The sequence below is a fragment of the Vicia villosa genome, unplaced genomic scaffold (assembly GCF_029867415.1).
Source record: "Vicia villosa cultivar HV-30 ecotype Madison, WI unplaced genomic scaffold, Vvil1.0 ctg.001304F_1_1, whole genome shotgun sequence".
NCBI classification, from domain to species: Eukaryota; Viridiplantae; Streptophyta; class Magnoliopsida; order Fabales; family Fabaceae; genus Vicia; species Vicia villosa.
Genome location: NW_026705567.1, coordinates 144331 through 158680, shown reverse-complemented (window position 1 = coordinate 158680; position 14350 = coordinate 144331). Strand labels below are relative to the sequence as shown.

The 14350-nt window shown below is 36.4% G+C and overlaps 3 protein-coding genes across 3 annotated transcripts; 1 reads left to right on the top strand and 2 right to left on the bottom strand.

Moving 5' to 3' along the window:
- Positions 1-5034: 5034 nt before the first annotated feature.
- Positions 5035-5976, bottom strand: LOC131634471 (uncharacterized). Its single transcript, XM_058905143.1, has one exon. The coding sequence runs from the start codon at positions 5974-5976 to the stop codon at positions 5035-5037; it is 942 nt and encodes a 313-aa protein (XP_058761126.1).
- A 13-nt stretch (positions 5977-5989) lies between these two features.
- Positions 5990-7063, bottom strand: LOC131634470 (uncharacterized). The gene has a single exon (XM_058905142.1). The coding sequence runs from the start codon at positions 7061-7063 to the stop codon at positions 5990-5992; it is 1074 nt and encodes a 357-aa protein (XP_058761125.1).
- Positions 7064-9120: 2057 nt separating this feature from the next.
- Positions 9121-10056, top strand: LOC131634484 (metallothionein-like protein type 2). Its single transcript, XM_058905154.1, has 2 exons — positions 9121-9279; positions 9648-10056. Exons 1-2 carry the CDS (start codon positions 9215-9217, stop codon positions 9814-9816), a joined length of 234 nt encoding a protein of 77 aa, XP_058761137.1. The 5' UTR covers positions 9121-9214; the 3' UTR covers positions 9817-10056.
- Positions 10057-14350: the final 4294 nt, after the last annotated feature.

The following is a 14350-nucleotide window of genomic DNA, read 5'->3' as shown; positions in this document are numbered from 1 at the left end:
AGATGCGCGCGCTGTACTGGGATTGGTTGGTCAACGAAAAGACAAACTCTCTCTCCATACCATTGGTGGATGCATGCCACAGGGGCCCACACACTTTGACTGGTTTTTTTTACATTGTTTAATTTAGATGATTTTTCATTCTATACTTAATGCTTGGGGAGCCAGTAACAACGAAGGGATCCAGTGCAGTTGGTATGAGCTTTGTGATTGGAGCCTCACGAACCTGGGTTCGAGCCAGGCGTGAAGCGTTAATTTTTTCTAATAATTTTTCTTTCAGATCCCATGTGATTCACCTACCAGGGCCACCGCACGCCCTCACCATCTGGCCATTGGATCTCACGCAACTCAGATCCGACGCACACAAAGATGGAGGTGCATCATGGAGCCTCAAGGGCTCACCACACAGGATAATGGCCAGGTTTTTTATATAATTTTTGTTATTGTATTATTTAATTGTTTAGACTAATTAATAGTTAATTGTGGGTGGTTTAATTAATTTATAAATTAGGATTAGAAAATAAAATTAGGATTAGGATTGAGGATTACAATATATCCCGATTATTCGATTATGTCATTATTTGACTTAATTGATTTAATTAAATATTAACTATTAAAATCACAAAAAACCCTAAAAAGATATCAAGACATTAGGGTTTGCCCAATCCCATTAGTTCTTTAGCCAAAGAATAATAGGATTTAATTTATTATTCGCTTCGATTAAATCAATTGATCGCGGTGGGTAATAATCAATTAATTGTTTAATTAATTAAAATAATATAATTCAAATAAACTTATTTTTGCTAAATGGTTTTAACCAAAGCTATTGGTTACGATGATTAGCATTTTCCCTTTGTCAAAATTCGTTATTATTTGTAATCGAATCTATCGATTATAAGGAGTAACGATAATTTAAAATACGCACATTTGCTATTCGTGATAATCGAATCTATCGGTTATAGTGGTTAGCAATCCTCCCTTTAATCCGTTAGCCGTAGTAATCAAACCTATTGATTATCGCAACTAATGGTAACAAATTAAAATCAGGGTTGTACGCCCAAATCCTAAAACACTTCCAAACACTCAAAATACACTAAACCACGATACTACGGTGTTTCAACTGCGATGTTCACAACTACGATAAGGTAACTCAAAATACCTTCGAACATTCGCACTTCAAAACAAATTCAAATACATTCAATTAAACTCTAAGGCGTACAATCATGTCCCCGAACTACGTTGACTATGATTCTCCCTAAGGAGATACGTAGGCACTTGGCAACAAGGCGAGTCCCCCTCCCTATTAACTATCTGTCACCCTTCTTTATGTTTTTGCCATAACCCTTATCTTTGCAATGTTAACCTTTAGGAAAGGGTTTTGGGTGCCTAACACCTTCCCTTAACCCGAATATAGTATCTTACCCTCGATCTCTTAATCCTTAAAGGTTTCCTATTCGCCTTGGTAGAATAGGTGGCGACTCTCTAAAGGCTAATTTTTAGGCAGGTTGCTACACACAACAATCCACTCTACGAATTATTCACAATATTGTACACCACATTCTCATCACATAAACATTATTTACATATAATAGTCAACACACAATTCCAATCTACCATTCCAATTAACACTAGTAATTAACACTATCATATGCTAACTCACAATTTTGTCAATTTTATATGGTTCACTCACTTTCATGTTAAACCAACAAGACATTAGTATTTTTATCATCTAGCTATATTTCTAAATTCAATTTTAGAACCATAATAGAAATACAATCCAAGTACTATCTTTAGTAGGGACATATTAGTTTACATAGAATCAATTTCATTCATTCATGCTTATTTACTAATTAGTCTAAACATATATGTATATACTATATATTCCCATTAATGAATTGTGAGAGTAGTTCACATTTTCATTTGAATTAACAGCTACCAACAGTAGCCGTGTGGTGGTAGTTCTATCTTCTATTTGGATTCATGGCTACCAACATAGCTTCCATTCGCTACAGTGTGCTTATATCACATTATCATTTGGTCTAACAACTAGCAATAGTAGTATTTATTTTTATTAAATAAGTATAATATGGTGTTTAATTCAAAGCAAGTGGTGGTGTTTCGGTTTCTACAATTGGCCAGAAATAAGAACAGTGGCCGTGTTTGCATTAAGTAGAAGGTAGTGGTTTAAGTCATCATGTGACTCTAGCTAGGGGACTGTAGCGAGTCCATCAATGAAGTATTGTTGGTGACTCAGATTTGTAATTGTACAATTATCTAGTAGCAGTATTCATGACATGGTGTTTCACGTTTTCCCCTTTTCAAAAATAATTCCACAGCAGCATTTCTATTCAATAAAAATATAATGTGGCTCACATTACTAATTGGCAAGAGGAATCATTAGCAGCCAAGTAACAAAATAAAAAAGAAACAATGGAAGGAAACAGGGCATGTACCGAATATATATATATATATATATATATATATATATATATATATATATATATATATATATATATATATATATATATATATATATATATATATATATATATATATTATGTTTCCAAGTAGTACCACACATGGCTACCATTTTTAATTGTTTGAAAAGAAGATAAGCAAATAGGAACAGGCAATTTTCGTTGGTTCAGAATTAATAACAATAGCATAATAACACATTTCCATTCATTTTCATTTCTTCTTTTTTTTTTTTTTAAAAAAACATTATGAATACACAGTATTCATTTCCAGCATTATTACTCTTTGGTTTCAAATTCTAATTTCTTTACAGGTTCTAATACTCTAGACAGAATTTAAGCACATATTTCATAAGATTCCACTATGAACAATTATAAATATGTTAATCTACCAATTACCCCATTATACTAGCCCACAATGATTAGGGATTCTCCCCCTTACCTATTGATTTCTCCTCCAAAACCCTAGCTTTCCTCTTCTTGTTCCTCTCCTCCACTTCTATTCTTGAAAACCAGAAAAATGAAAATGATGCTTCTACCCCTTATTTCCTCTCTTACTATCTTTATTTATTATATTGGGCTCTAAAATTAATAACACCCCCTAATTGCTTATAACTCCAATAAATAAGCCCAATTAATCTAACTCTCTAATAACTTAATTAATTCTATTAAACACAAATGCACTCAAGTTTAATTAATTAAATTAATAATTAAATCTCATAACGATTAAATAATTAATTAACACACCAAAAAGTATAAAACATAAAATAAATACCATAAAAACGGGCTGTTACAGGAATCATATGCGGACCAGTTCATCAGATTTAACAAAGATAGGGTTGATGAGTTAGTTCCGACCATTGTGTTGCTTCAGTATGCCAAAGTGAAAGAAGAATGTTACCTCCTCACCTATGTAATTCGTTTTAAAATTATTTTTAGTTATGTGTACTTTATTAAAAACCATTGACGTGTTCTTATTTATTTGTCCAGGAAAGTATCCACTGTCTGTGACAAACACGTATAATGTGACCCTTTTATGTGTTGATGCTTGAAAATTCTAGTAGCACACGATGAATGTCATAATGGATGTTATGATATCCACTCCAGAACTGATAATAAAATTTTGCAAAGTTTAAACAAAAACAGTAAGGAAAACGAGAGATTGTTTACCCAGTTCGGTGTGAAACAACACCTACTCTGGGGGCTACCAAGCCAGGGAGGAAATCCACTATAAGCAGTATTAATTCAGAGCCAAAACTACCAGTTTAAACCCCTCACTTAAGACTTACCCAATGCAATTTCAATCTAGTGCTAGATCTGAGTCCGTACTCACTCCCCCTCAATCACAGCAGTGATAACAAACAGAAAACTATAAAAGAAAACAAATTGAAGACACACTCCAAAAAAATCTTGATCTTGCTTAAAAGCTTCAATCAAGAGACACAACACTCATGCTTAAAAGCTTAGAGTGACACAACAAATTACAACTCAAAACACCCTATTCCAATACAATCATAAAAGTGACAATTGCTTGGATTACAAGACAACACTAACACAAACACACGTGAAAATAAAACACAAAGCACAAAATTCTTCACGCCAAAATCTCTGCCTCTGAAATTAGGATTAGCAATATTCTTATAGGAAGCACTTGGGCCTTGGGCCTTCCAAACATAAATTAGGGTAAACCAAGTTAACCTAATTTACACATCATCAGGGTGTTAATTCCTACGTTGTAGACGAGATCTTTTAGCGAGAATCATACAACACTAAATATATAGTTTCCTAAATTGTAGCCTGAGATAAATAAATAAACATAACAGCTAAATATAACAGCTAAACATAACAATCATTGCTGTCAGATACTGATGTCATGACATCGAGCATGACATCCGACCAAAACCTGTATTAGCTCAAGTAGTCAAATCGTGCATAACACTACACATAGCATGTCATGATATTAGTCAAGAAATCACACACACATGAATGTTTTACCACAAAATACAGCCAATATAAAAGCATCTACAAACTCCCCCTTTGGATTTTTTTTGGCTAAAACAACCTGTCCCCACATCAGAGATTCTTTGCAGCAGAAAAGTAAACAGCATAAACACAACACACACCCAAACAACCACACCTCCAGGAATAGCTAATACAACTATACAGTACCATCAAGCAATCATCAAGTATAGCTACGTACTGCTACAAACATCAGACAACATACATAGCTACAAAGCTATCATACCATCACACATACCATCATGCCTATCTACATTACCATCATTATACTACCACACAAACAGATCAATACTTCCATCATGCAGCAACACTACTAACTACAGAAATAAACAGCAGTAGGAAACTTCAGCATTAAACTACATCCAACAGCACCATCCAAAAAAATGTTGATCACACATTACGTGTTCTGGGGTGACACCATACACTACTCCCCCTTTTTGCCAGAAATGTTGTCAAAGCAACCTTGATATTCAATTAAGTACAGGCCATTCATCAAAAAATAAAACTCATTAAAAACCAAAAAAAATTACCATTAACAACAGCTCTAGTCTTCAGATTCAGAACCACCAGAACTGTTTTCATCACCTTCTTCATTTGTGCCATCATCTGGACTGGCCTCTTTCTTAACTTCTTCATCTGAATCAGCCTCCTGTTCATCATCTGCCTCAGGACCTGCTTCATTCTCAATAAACTCAACACCTTCTTCCATTTCAAGAGAGCTGGTCAATTTTTTAAGAGTCGGCTTTTTGGAATCCAGCTCCTTCCATGTTTCCCTGAGCATTGCAATCACAGCAGATTTACCTATAGGTGTGTTGTCTTTGGATGTTCCAACTGATGTTGTGACAATGTCAGGAACATGGGTTCCTTGAAATAGTTTGTAGTGAAATGATAGAGCACTTTCTCTCTTGCAAACAGAATCATTTTCACTTAGGATATTAGGATACTGATTCAAAATTATACCACATATGATAGATGGGAAGGCAATAGGACCCTTCACACTATAACTCCTGACATGCTTCATTGTTTGATCAAATATGTAAGTACCATAGTCAAACTTTGTCTTGGTTCCAACAACATATATAAACTTTCCCAGCACAATAATAACATATGACTTGTGGTTTGTGGGCACCCAGTTAGCCACTTCAATCTTGTGTAGCATTGCATACTTTATGTTGAGCTTGCTTGCATAAAGTTTTCCTTTTAGGGGCCAGCCTTTCACCTGCTTAGCAGTGATTACCTCACATATTTTATTGTCAGACACTTCCAGCTCAGGTTGGGCTTCATCAGTTCTTCCAAGAAAATTGTTGATAACAGTCGAGGAGAAGGTAACACACTTTCCTCTCACATACACTTTCCAAAATTCCTTTGATTTTCTATCAGCGCAGTCTTCTGATAGATTCACAATGAACTCTTGTACTAGTATTTCATAGCACTTAGGCAAATGGACAACAATCTTCATTAGTCCAGCTTCATGAATCAGGTCCATGATTTCTTTATTCTCAAGGAAATTTTGAGACAACTCCCTTTTGCAAGGCTAACCTCTTGTGGTGGACATATTTCCACCTATTGACACTGGAAGGATAATGAAAAGAGATATTATTAATGGGTACCTCAGGAACACTATCAGCCAGCTTGCTAGTTGTTGGCTTCTTCCTTAGTGGAATGTCTTTAATATCAACATCAACATCAGAGTCAGATTCAACAATAGCTTGAGCCTTCCTTTTCTTGGGGACCACCTTGCTCCAAGATTTGGTAGGACCAACAGAAACACTCTGAGATACAGCTATGCTCTTAATGGGACTTGTAGAGGTAGTTTTCTTCTTGATATAGTTAATAGAGAGACTTTTAGGAGTAACCTTTCTCTTGGGAGAACTTTGTACAACAACCTTACCTTTCCTTCTAGTCATGAGCCTTTTGGCTATGCTAGGGTTTACAACAGCTACCAGATCATTATCAGAAGAGTTATCAAGGTCCATAACATGTGTTCCTGTATCAGTAGCAGTACCTGTTCCAGCATCAGCACCAGTATTCTCAATGTCATTGACATCCTCAATGACATCTGCATTATCATTGTCTTTTTGAACATCATCATCATTCTCTTCCTCCTCAGTCATTTGTACACCACCATCAGGAGTGTGTACATCATCATCAACCATGTGGGCATCATCATCATTAGAGGACTTCCATATGATGTTTGCCCTAGGTGCAACAGCGGGTTCAGGGATCATAGTGTGAAGAGGAACGGATATTCCAGGGACCTGATGTTGTTCATCCAGGATACTAGTAACAATTTTGGTAATGGCTTCGTGAACATACTTTGATCCTTCCTTGGGTAAGTTCGCACGAGAGGTGGACAAAGTAGGATTAACGTCCTTTGCTTGAACAATTTCCTTGGGTCTTCTTGCATGTGGAGTTCGAGATTTCTTGATCTTCAGATCATCAGCACTAAATATTATTAAGGGAGCAACATTAAGAACTTGATTAGGGTTAACCGGTTCAGTCCTTGGAACAAAGTCAGGAGCATCGGTAGGAGATAACTTCTTGGGAGAGGAAGAATCTGATTGTTGCGACATCTTGAAGTATTTCAGAAAAAATCTTGAGACATGATTGTGGAGAGTGAGAGAACAATTCAAGAACAAATTTGGGTTGTTGACGACAATAGGGTAGAGAGCAGCCTTTTGGTGTAATGGAGAAATAAGAGGGAACTAGATATAGTAATCAATTAGGGGATATTTCAAATATTCAATAATTAAAAGGCCAAAATATATTCCCCAAATATAATTAATTGCTATAATCTTCATGAAGGAAAATGCCTAACTTACTCTCAAACTTTTCAAATTGATTTGCATCTAAGGCCTTTATAAAAATATTAGCAATCTGTAGATCAGTGGCCACATGCTTCAATGTAATAACTTTGTCTTCCACAAAATCTTTGATGAAGTGATGTCTAATGATGTTGCAGAGTAATGTTACCACATCCTCTTTGACATTATACTTAGAAGAACTTTTTTGTATCCACCCTAATTGAGACCAGTCATTATCTGCAGTTATGTGATCAACTCCAGTAGAAGAGATAGATACACAACTCTGTTCATTACTCAGCCGAGGTGTCTGATAGTTTTCAACAAGAACCCATCCATTTGAGATGTCTGTACCCTCCTTCTCTATCCCAACAATCATCATATTTATACACTCATTTGTGACAAGGAGGATCATGTTCTTATCCCTTTCTTGATTTCCAAAGTTGACTTGTGAAGCATCTGCTCTCACATTCCAGGCTTTTGAAGCTTGCTCTATTGCCAGTGGCTCTTCCTTTAGATGAAATTCATGATCAACTGATATCCTGGTAAGTTCCAAGTCCACCATAAGATCAAAAATATCACCATCACATAGACTTCTTATTTTGGAATCTTCATATCTAACAAGACCGACAAACACAAACCCCCTTGGTACCAAGTCCCATGCTTTGCTTCCCTTGAACAGGCAAAATTCCTTTTGCATATCTCTAGTCCAGATGTCATTAATAAGACCCACCATTATCTTCTTTAGGTCAAGTTTGCAAATAGTCCAGGTAGTTGCAGATATTTCCCTTGATCTTCTGATAGCTTCTGGTAGTTGGTTCCCAATTGTAGTCTCCTTATGGAGAACACTTTGAATACTGAAGGATGAGCCTTTACCAACTCCAGAGGAACATTTTATCTCAGTGCTCACACTTGATTCTTTAACATATTCAGATGTTAAGACATCTGTTTTGACATTCCCACAAACTACTGAGATAGTTGTCTCAACTTCTTCTAGAGCATCAATCTTCATTGTTGGGTTATTGCTTATAGCAGGGGTGTTCTCCTCTTCTCTGGGACCTTCAGCTTGTTTTGGTCTCCTTCTTTTAGAACTTCATGTTTTCCCTCTAGAGTTCTTTTCATTTGAGTCAAAGCTTGTGTGTTCAATGTTAAATATTGATTGATTATATTAAATTAATAAAAATAATTATCATAATTTCTATTTTATTCCTGTCTTAGAAATTCAACAATGAAAAAATTTCTTCTATGAGAGAATGAAAAATCAAAACAGAGTACTAGTAATTTCATAAATATATTTCAAGTTGAAAAAATAAATCAAAATTTAAATTAATAGTAAATTAAGTGTATAACCTAAAAATTTTAAATATGAAAATTATATGCATTGAAATTGTGCATTTACTTTTTTTAAATATTTTGCTTTATGAAATTAAAGTAGTACATTGACAGTGTAAAATAATTTACAATATCATTCAATAAAAATTCATTATTCAACCATATCATATAACTAATTTAAAAATATCAAAGTAATTTAGTATAAAAATTCATTTATTTATATTTATTTTGATCCTAACAATTTTAAGTATTGAACAATCCAAACAATCTCATCCATAGATTTTTGTTATGATAATCAGAATATAGCATCCAACGGTGTGCAATTCAAAACCGCAAGTACATCCCCAAACACAGAATAAAAACCAGTCACAAATCCACTGAGAGACGTGTTCACGAAAACGACGTCGGACGTGGTGATAGATCCGCAATTAGATTAGAATCACCGTAAGATTTGAACACGTGGCCGTAGATATTTCACAATTTCCCTATAAAAGCGGGTTCAAAACGTTGCTTCTTTCATTCAGAAGCTTGTTTTGTTGTTTGTGTCTTAAATCAGCTTTTGTTGTGTTTGATCAATTTTATCATCTGAAAATGTCTTGCTGTGGTGGAAACTGTGGATGCGGAAGTAGCTGCAAGTGCGGCTCTGGCTGTGGCGGGTGAGAGATCTTCATTCCTGCCTTTGATTTGTTTTTTTTAGAGTTATGATCACTTTATTTTTTTAAGGGTTTTTTAATTTTGAGTTAGCTCTGGGAATTTTGAAACCACAAGTGTCGGTGTCTGTGTCGGGGTTTCATTTTTATTAAATTTAACTTTAGTGTCCGAGTTGTGTTTGGTGTCTGTGTCTGAGTGTCATTTTATTAGATATAGTTGGTGTTTAGTGTATGTTGTTTAGGATCTGTTGTGTTCGGTGTCTGTGTCTGTGCTTTAGGAATGTCTGGGCTTCATAGATAACTAATTCTTGAGTTTATATTGTTTAAATTGACTAAAAGATTTGATTTTGGTTTTGATGCTGATGCTTATGCAGATGCAAGATGTATGCTGATTTGAGCTACACAGAATCAACAACCTCTGAGACCCTCATCATGGGAGTTGGATCTGAGAAGACTCAATTTGAGAGTGTTGAGATGGGAGCTGAGAATGATGGATGCAAATGTGGAGCAAACTGCACCTGCAACCCATGCACCTGCAAATGAAGTGGTTTTTACCCAGTTTAGTGGCAGGAAATATAATAATAATATTAATAAGTTATGATTATGTACTAGTAGTATGTTTTATGTGAACTCTGGTGTTTGGTTTAAATGTCAAAACACCCTTTTAGAGTTATAATAAAATAAAGTTGTTGTATTATGTTTAAAATCTTTGAGCAAAATCCAATGTTTTGGATTTGTGATGGGTGTAATCTAATTTTTAAACATAGTTTCTTTGTTTGATTATGTTTGATTTTTTCTTTGTATAAAAGTATGGATCAATATCTGTCAATTATTGTGCCTTGTTTTCATAAAAACTGTACACTTGTTGTCAGGAACAGAGAAAGTAAATGCTCATTGAAATGTGCAGTAGATTACGCATCTTTTGAAAAGGAAGATAAGGGTGGTAATTTGATGGTCCACAGGTGTTGACAAACAACACCTTCTAGTACTTTATATGATTAGGATTTTATTTAAATTATTGGCAAGATTTTTTTAATTTTCTTAACAAATACTGTACTCTCCGGTATACTATCTCTGTCTTATAATTAGTGACCTAATCCACCATTTATTAAGAAAAATAGTTAAAAGTAAAAGAGTCCTATAATTAGTGACCTAGTCCACCATTAATTAAAAAAAGGCTTAATTGCAATTTTGGTCCTCCTATTTTGTCTTTTTCTCGATTTTAGTCCCCCCACTTTTAAAACCACGATTTTGGTCCCCTTTTTGAGTTTTCTAATGAAAAAGAGACAGGAATAGGGACTAATTTTGCAAAAAAAAACAAAATAGAGGGACGAAAATTGCACAGAAAACTTAAAAAAGGACTAAAATATTGATTTTTAAAATAGAGGGGTCAAAATCAAGAAAAAGACAAAATAGGAGGATTAAAGTTGCAATTAAGCCTTAAAAAAATAGTTAAAAGTAAAAGAGATAATAGTATTTTTACTATTAGCACCCTTATTAGGTATTGAAAATGATGAAATTTTTATTAATTAGAAGATAGAATTGGAAAAGTGTATTAGAAATTGAAATGTGTCATTTATTTTGGAACATTATTTTATTCTTTCGGGTCATGCTAACATGTGCCCTAAGGGCACATGTTAAAGATATTATAATTAGAAAAAGTTAAATGTAATTAAATGCAATAAAGTCATACGTAAAGTTTCGATATATTGAATACACGCATTTCAAGAAAATATTTCTATAAATATCTTATTATCTTATGCTCTTAGGACAGATGTTAGCTTTTCCCTATTCTAAATAGGTCACTTATTGAGGAACGAAGGGAGTAATTATTAAAAGTAAAAATTATACTAGTAAAAAAAATTTATAAAATCATATAATTGATCTTTCTTCTATTGGTGGGGATTGAATGCAGCAGCATCATGGATTTTAGTGTCCTGATTGACATGAATATCATGATCTAGTAATTATAGAATAGTACTAGTACTAGTCATCAATCTCGTTCTTATACTACTAATACTAGTACTACCTTGTTCTTAATAAAAAAAATACTACTAATACTAGTACTACCTCGTTCTTAAAAAAATAATACTAGTACTACCTCGTTCTTAATAAAAAAATATCAAATTATTTAGACTATAAGTAGTTCAAATACATTGAATTTTTTTTTTTTTTCATATTAAAGACCAGAGAGAATAGTACTCTAATTGAAGTGAAATTGTTGAAATTTTTTTTTCTATTCCACATGTTTTCGTAATTTTCAATATACATAATTCTTTTCCAAAATTATTTATTTAATTATAATCAAATACTTAACTTATTAATATATTAACTAATAATGAATTAAAATTTTTGAAAATTAATTATTTTAAATAATTAATTAAAAATATCTAATAAAATTTATTTACTTAATTAAAAAATATTAATATTAAATAAGAATTACATTAAAATAATTAAATGTTATTAAGTTAGTGGGATCCTTATAGGTGATCATTATTTCCATATCCATCATGTACTTAGTACTGTTATGAATTCTTTATTGGTTCTCATCATTTTTTATCTTACCTAATCAAATGGATCTTCAAGGCCTGCAAAGATTTGGATCTTCTGTGAATTGGGGGGTGTACCTGCAAGGCACTCCGATGCTAAAGTAAGAAGATGAGTAACAGAGCGCAAGCGCATGGTAAAGGATAAGAAGTGAATACCTGACTCTCTAGTGAAAAACGGTATTTATAGCCCGCAGCGCTGGGCTAAGATCTCGCTAATGGGCTGGATGCCCAGGCCCAGTTAGGAAACTACTAGGATTCCAAACGGAAATATCAGAGACCAGTACGTGGTCTCCATCCTGGTCAACCACTCCGAAGTTTAAGGGAGACGCGGTCTTTTAGAGACTACGTGGACTCCGTATTATTCGGGGGGTTTGGGTGCGAAGTGACCCTACGAGGAGGAGGGTCCTCGGCGGAAGGGACGCTTGCGGGGAGTGTGCCTGGTAAGCCTGAGTCTGGACGAGGAGGGAAATCCTCTTCAGAGGGGACGCTCGCGGGGAGCATCATATACTGAACACGTGCTGCAATGCTCCAATGTTATTGGGTTTTCGAGGAGCCGAGCACGCGTTCGCTCCTCGAGGTTTTAGAGAAGTTTGGGCTTCCAAATCCAATTGGGCCGAAAGTAGACTGGGTTGAATCTTGGCCCAGTCCAGAACATGAGCCCCCCAAGTCGGGGTTTCTGAGCAGGAAGATGTAACTTCGCAAATGCTCGGCCCATGTTTCGCTGGTCTTTGCTCGCATGTTGTGCTCGGGGGAAGCCGATCACGACGGGAAGGCATTAGGTCTCGCATGAAAGGCACTCGCTGACGTGGCAGCTAGTAAATGAGGTAATGATTACCTATGAGTAGACGATGGTGCCTAGGGGGGTCGTGTTAACCGATGCGACACTTCATATTCCGAGCATTCCCCTATAAAAGAGGGATAACCCCCTCATGTAGGGTTTTACGTTTTTGCTCCTTAGACTAATAACTCGCAAACTCTCTCGTCGCTCCTTCGATTTCTCGTGAAGAACTGAGTCTTAGCTGCTTAAACATGTCAACCTCAGGTATGATTCTGAATCTTAGCAATGATTTTGAGTATTTTTGTTGCCTTTTGGGAGTCTCGGGAGCGCGTCCCCGTCCCCTTCGTATGAATAGATCATCTAAAGTGGGAATTTCTCTTAGAGAAGTTAAAGGACACTTCCTCATCCCTGGGTTATTCAAGAGATGCCTGATGGACCCTCCATTTTGTTAGTTATATTCCTGGAGTTCGCCCGGTAAATTCATGAGTCAGGTCGACATCTTCATGTTTTTGCTCAAGAGTTTCATGTTATCGCTCGGGGGATTCATGAGTTTGCTCGGGAGATTCATGAGTTTGCCCAGCTCTTCGGTATCATGTTCGGAGAGAGTGTAGTTTTTCGTTAAGTTTTATGGGAAGGGTTTCTTGGAGGTTAGACACGAGTGTCCTCGACAAGGGTTCGGCCGGGGGCAATGTCGCCCGTCGCTCTACCCTTTCACTCGTGTTGCAGTGGAAGGGTGGATTTGACACATTGTCGAATTCACTTTTTTCCTTCTGCATGCAGGTGAATCTAGTTTGGGAGATACGGCTATGAGCTCCTCGGACGCCGAGATTGAGAGTCCGCACATTTCCGATGTGAAGGAGGAAGACAATCTGCACGGGTCTGACGCTGGGGACGATGGCACCCTGATCTTTGACTACGAATGTGAGACTGGTATAAGTTGGATCGTTGAAGAACCTAGTGAAGTGGTCTCTCGGTATATGGAATCCTTGATGGGGGACTTCAGGGCGGCCGAGGCCAGAGGGCCTAGTGACTCTCGAAACTTCAATATTGGCTGTCCGTCCGTAGACGATTGAATTTGCTCCCGGTTTGACAGGGACAGTTTTTCCATGTACAAATATGTCTTCAAGGAGGTTAGTTTCCGACTGCCCTTCTCCAGTTTTCGGATTGCTTTGCTCGCCAATCTCAGCATGGCGCCTTCCCAGTTGCATCCGAACGCCTTTGCTTTCATGCGGACCTTCGAGATAGTTTGTGATCATCTTAATATCGGCGCTACAATAGCCTTGTTCTGCCGTTGCTTCCCGTCCAACGACAGGCAGTCGGAGGGAGGTATGGCTGGGTTTCTTTCAAAAATGTCGACCAGAGGCTTTTCAAGATATTTACCGATTTTGTCAAGGATTTCAAGAACCAGTACTATGTAATCCGTATGGAGAGTGAGATGTCGTATACTTCACTAGCCAAGATGGTGACGGTTCGGGGTAAGGATGGTAACTCGGAATATGATGAGGACGAGCAGATAAAGAAAAATCTATGCATTATGTTCCCGTTCTTTTGGTGGAAAGACCATTTCAATGTCCCTCCGAAACATTATGCCTGAGAGGACGAGGACCTGGATGATCAAGACGCGGCGTCCTTCGCGACCTTGTGCAAGTATGTTGGTAGCTTTACCTTGGCCCAGTGGGTGACGAGGAGCGGGGAGCCGATCCTTGATGATAAGGGTAAGGTGATCGTTGAGGCCCGAGCGATAAACACG

Bases quoted from the DNA above. Each gene is read 5' to 3' on its own strand.
- LOC131634471 (XM_058905143.1), bottom strand. From the start codon at position 5,976: ATGGACCTGATTCATGAAGCTGGACTAATGAAGATTGTTGTCCATTTG.
- LOC131634470 (XM_058905142.1), bottom strand. From the start codon at position 7,063: ATGTCGCAACAATCAGATTCTTCCTCTCCCAAGAAGTTATCTCCTACC.
- LOC131634484 (XM_058905154.1), top strand. From the start codon at position 9,215: ATGTCTTGCTGTGGTGGAAACTGTGGATGCGGAAGTAGCTGCAAGTGC. The intron at 9,280-9,647 runs GTGAGAGATCTT...ATGCTTATGCAG, and splicing joins TGCGGCTCTGGCTGTGGCGG to ATGCAAGATGTATGCTGATT.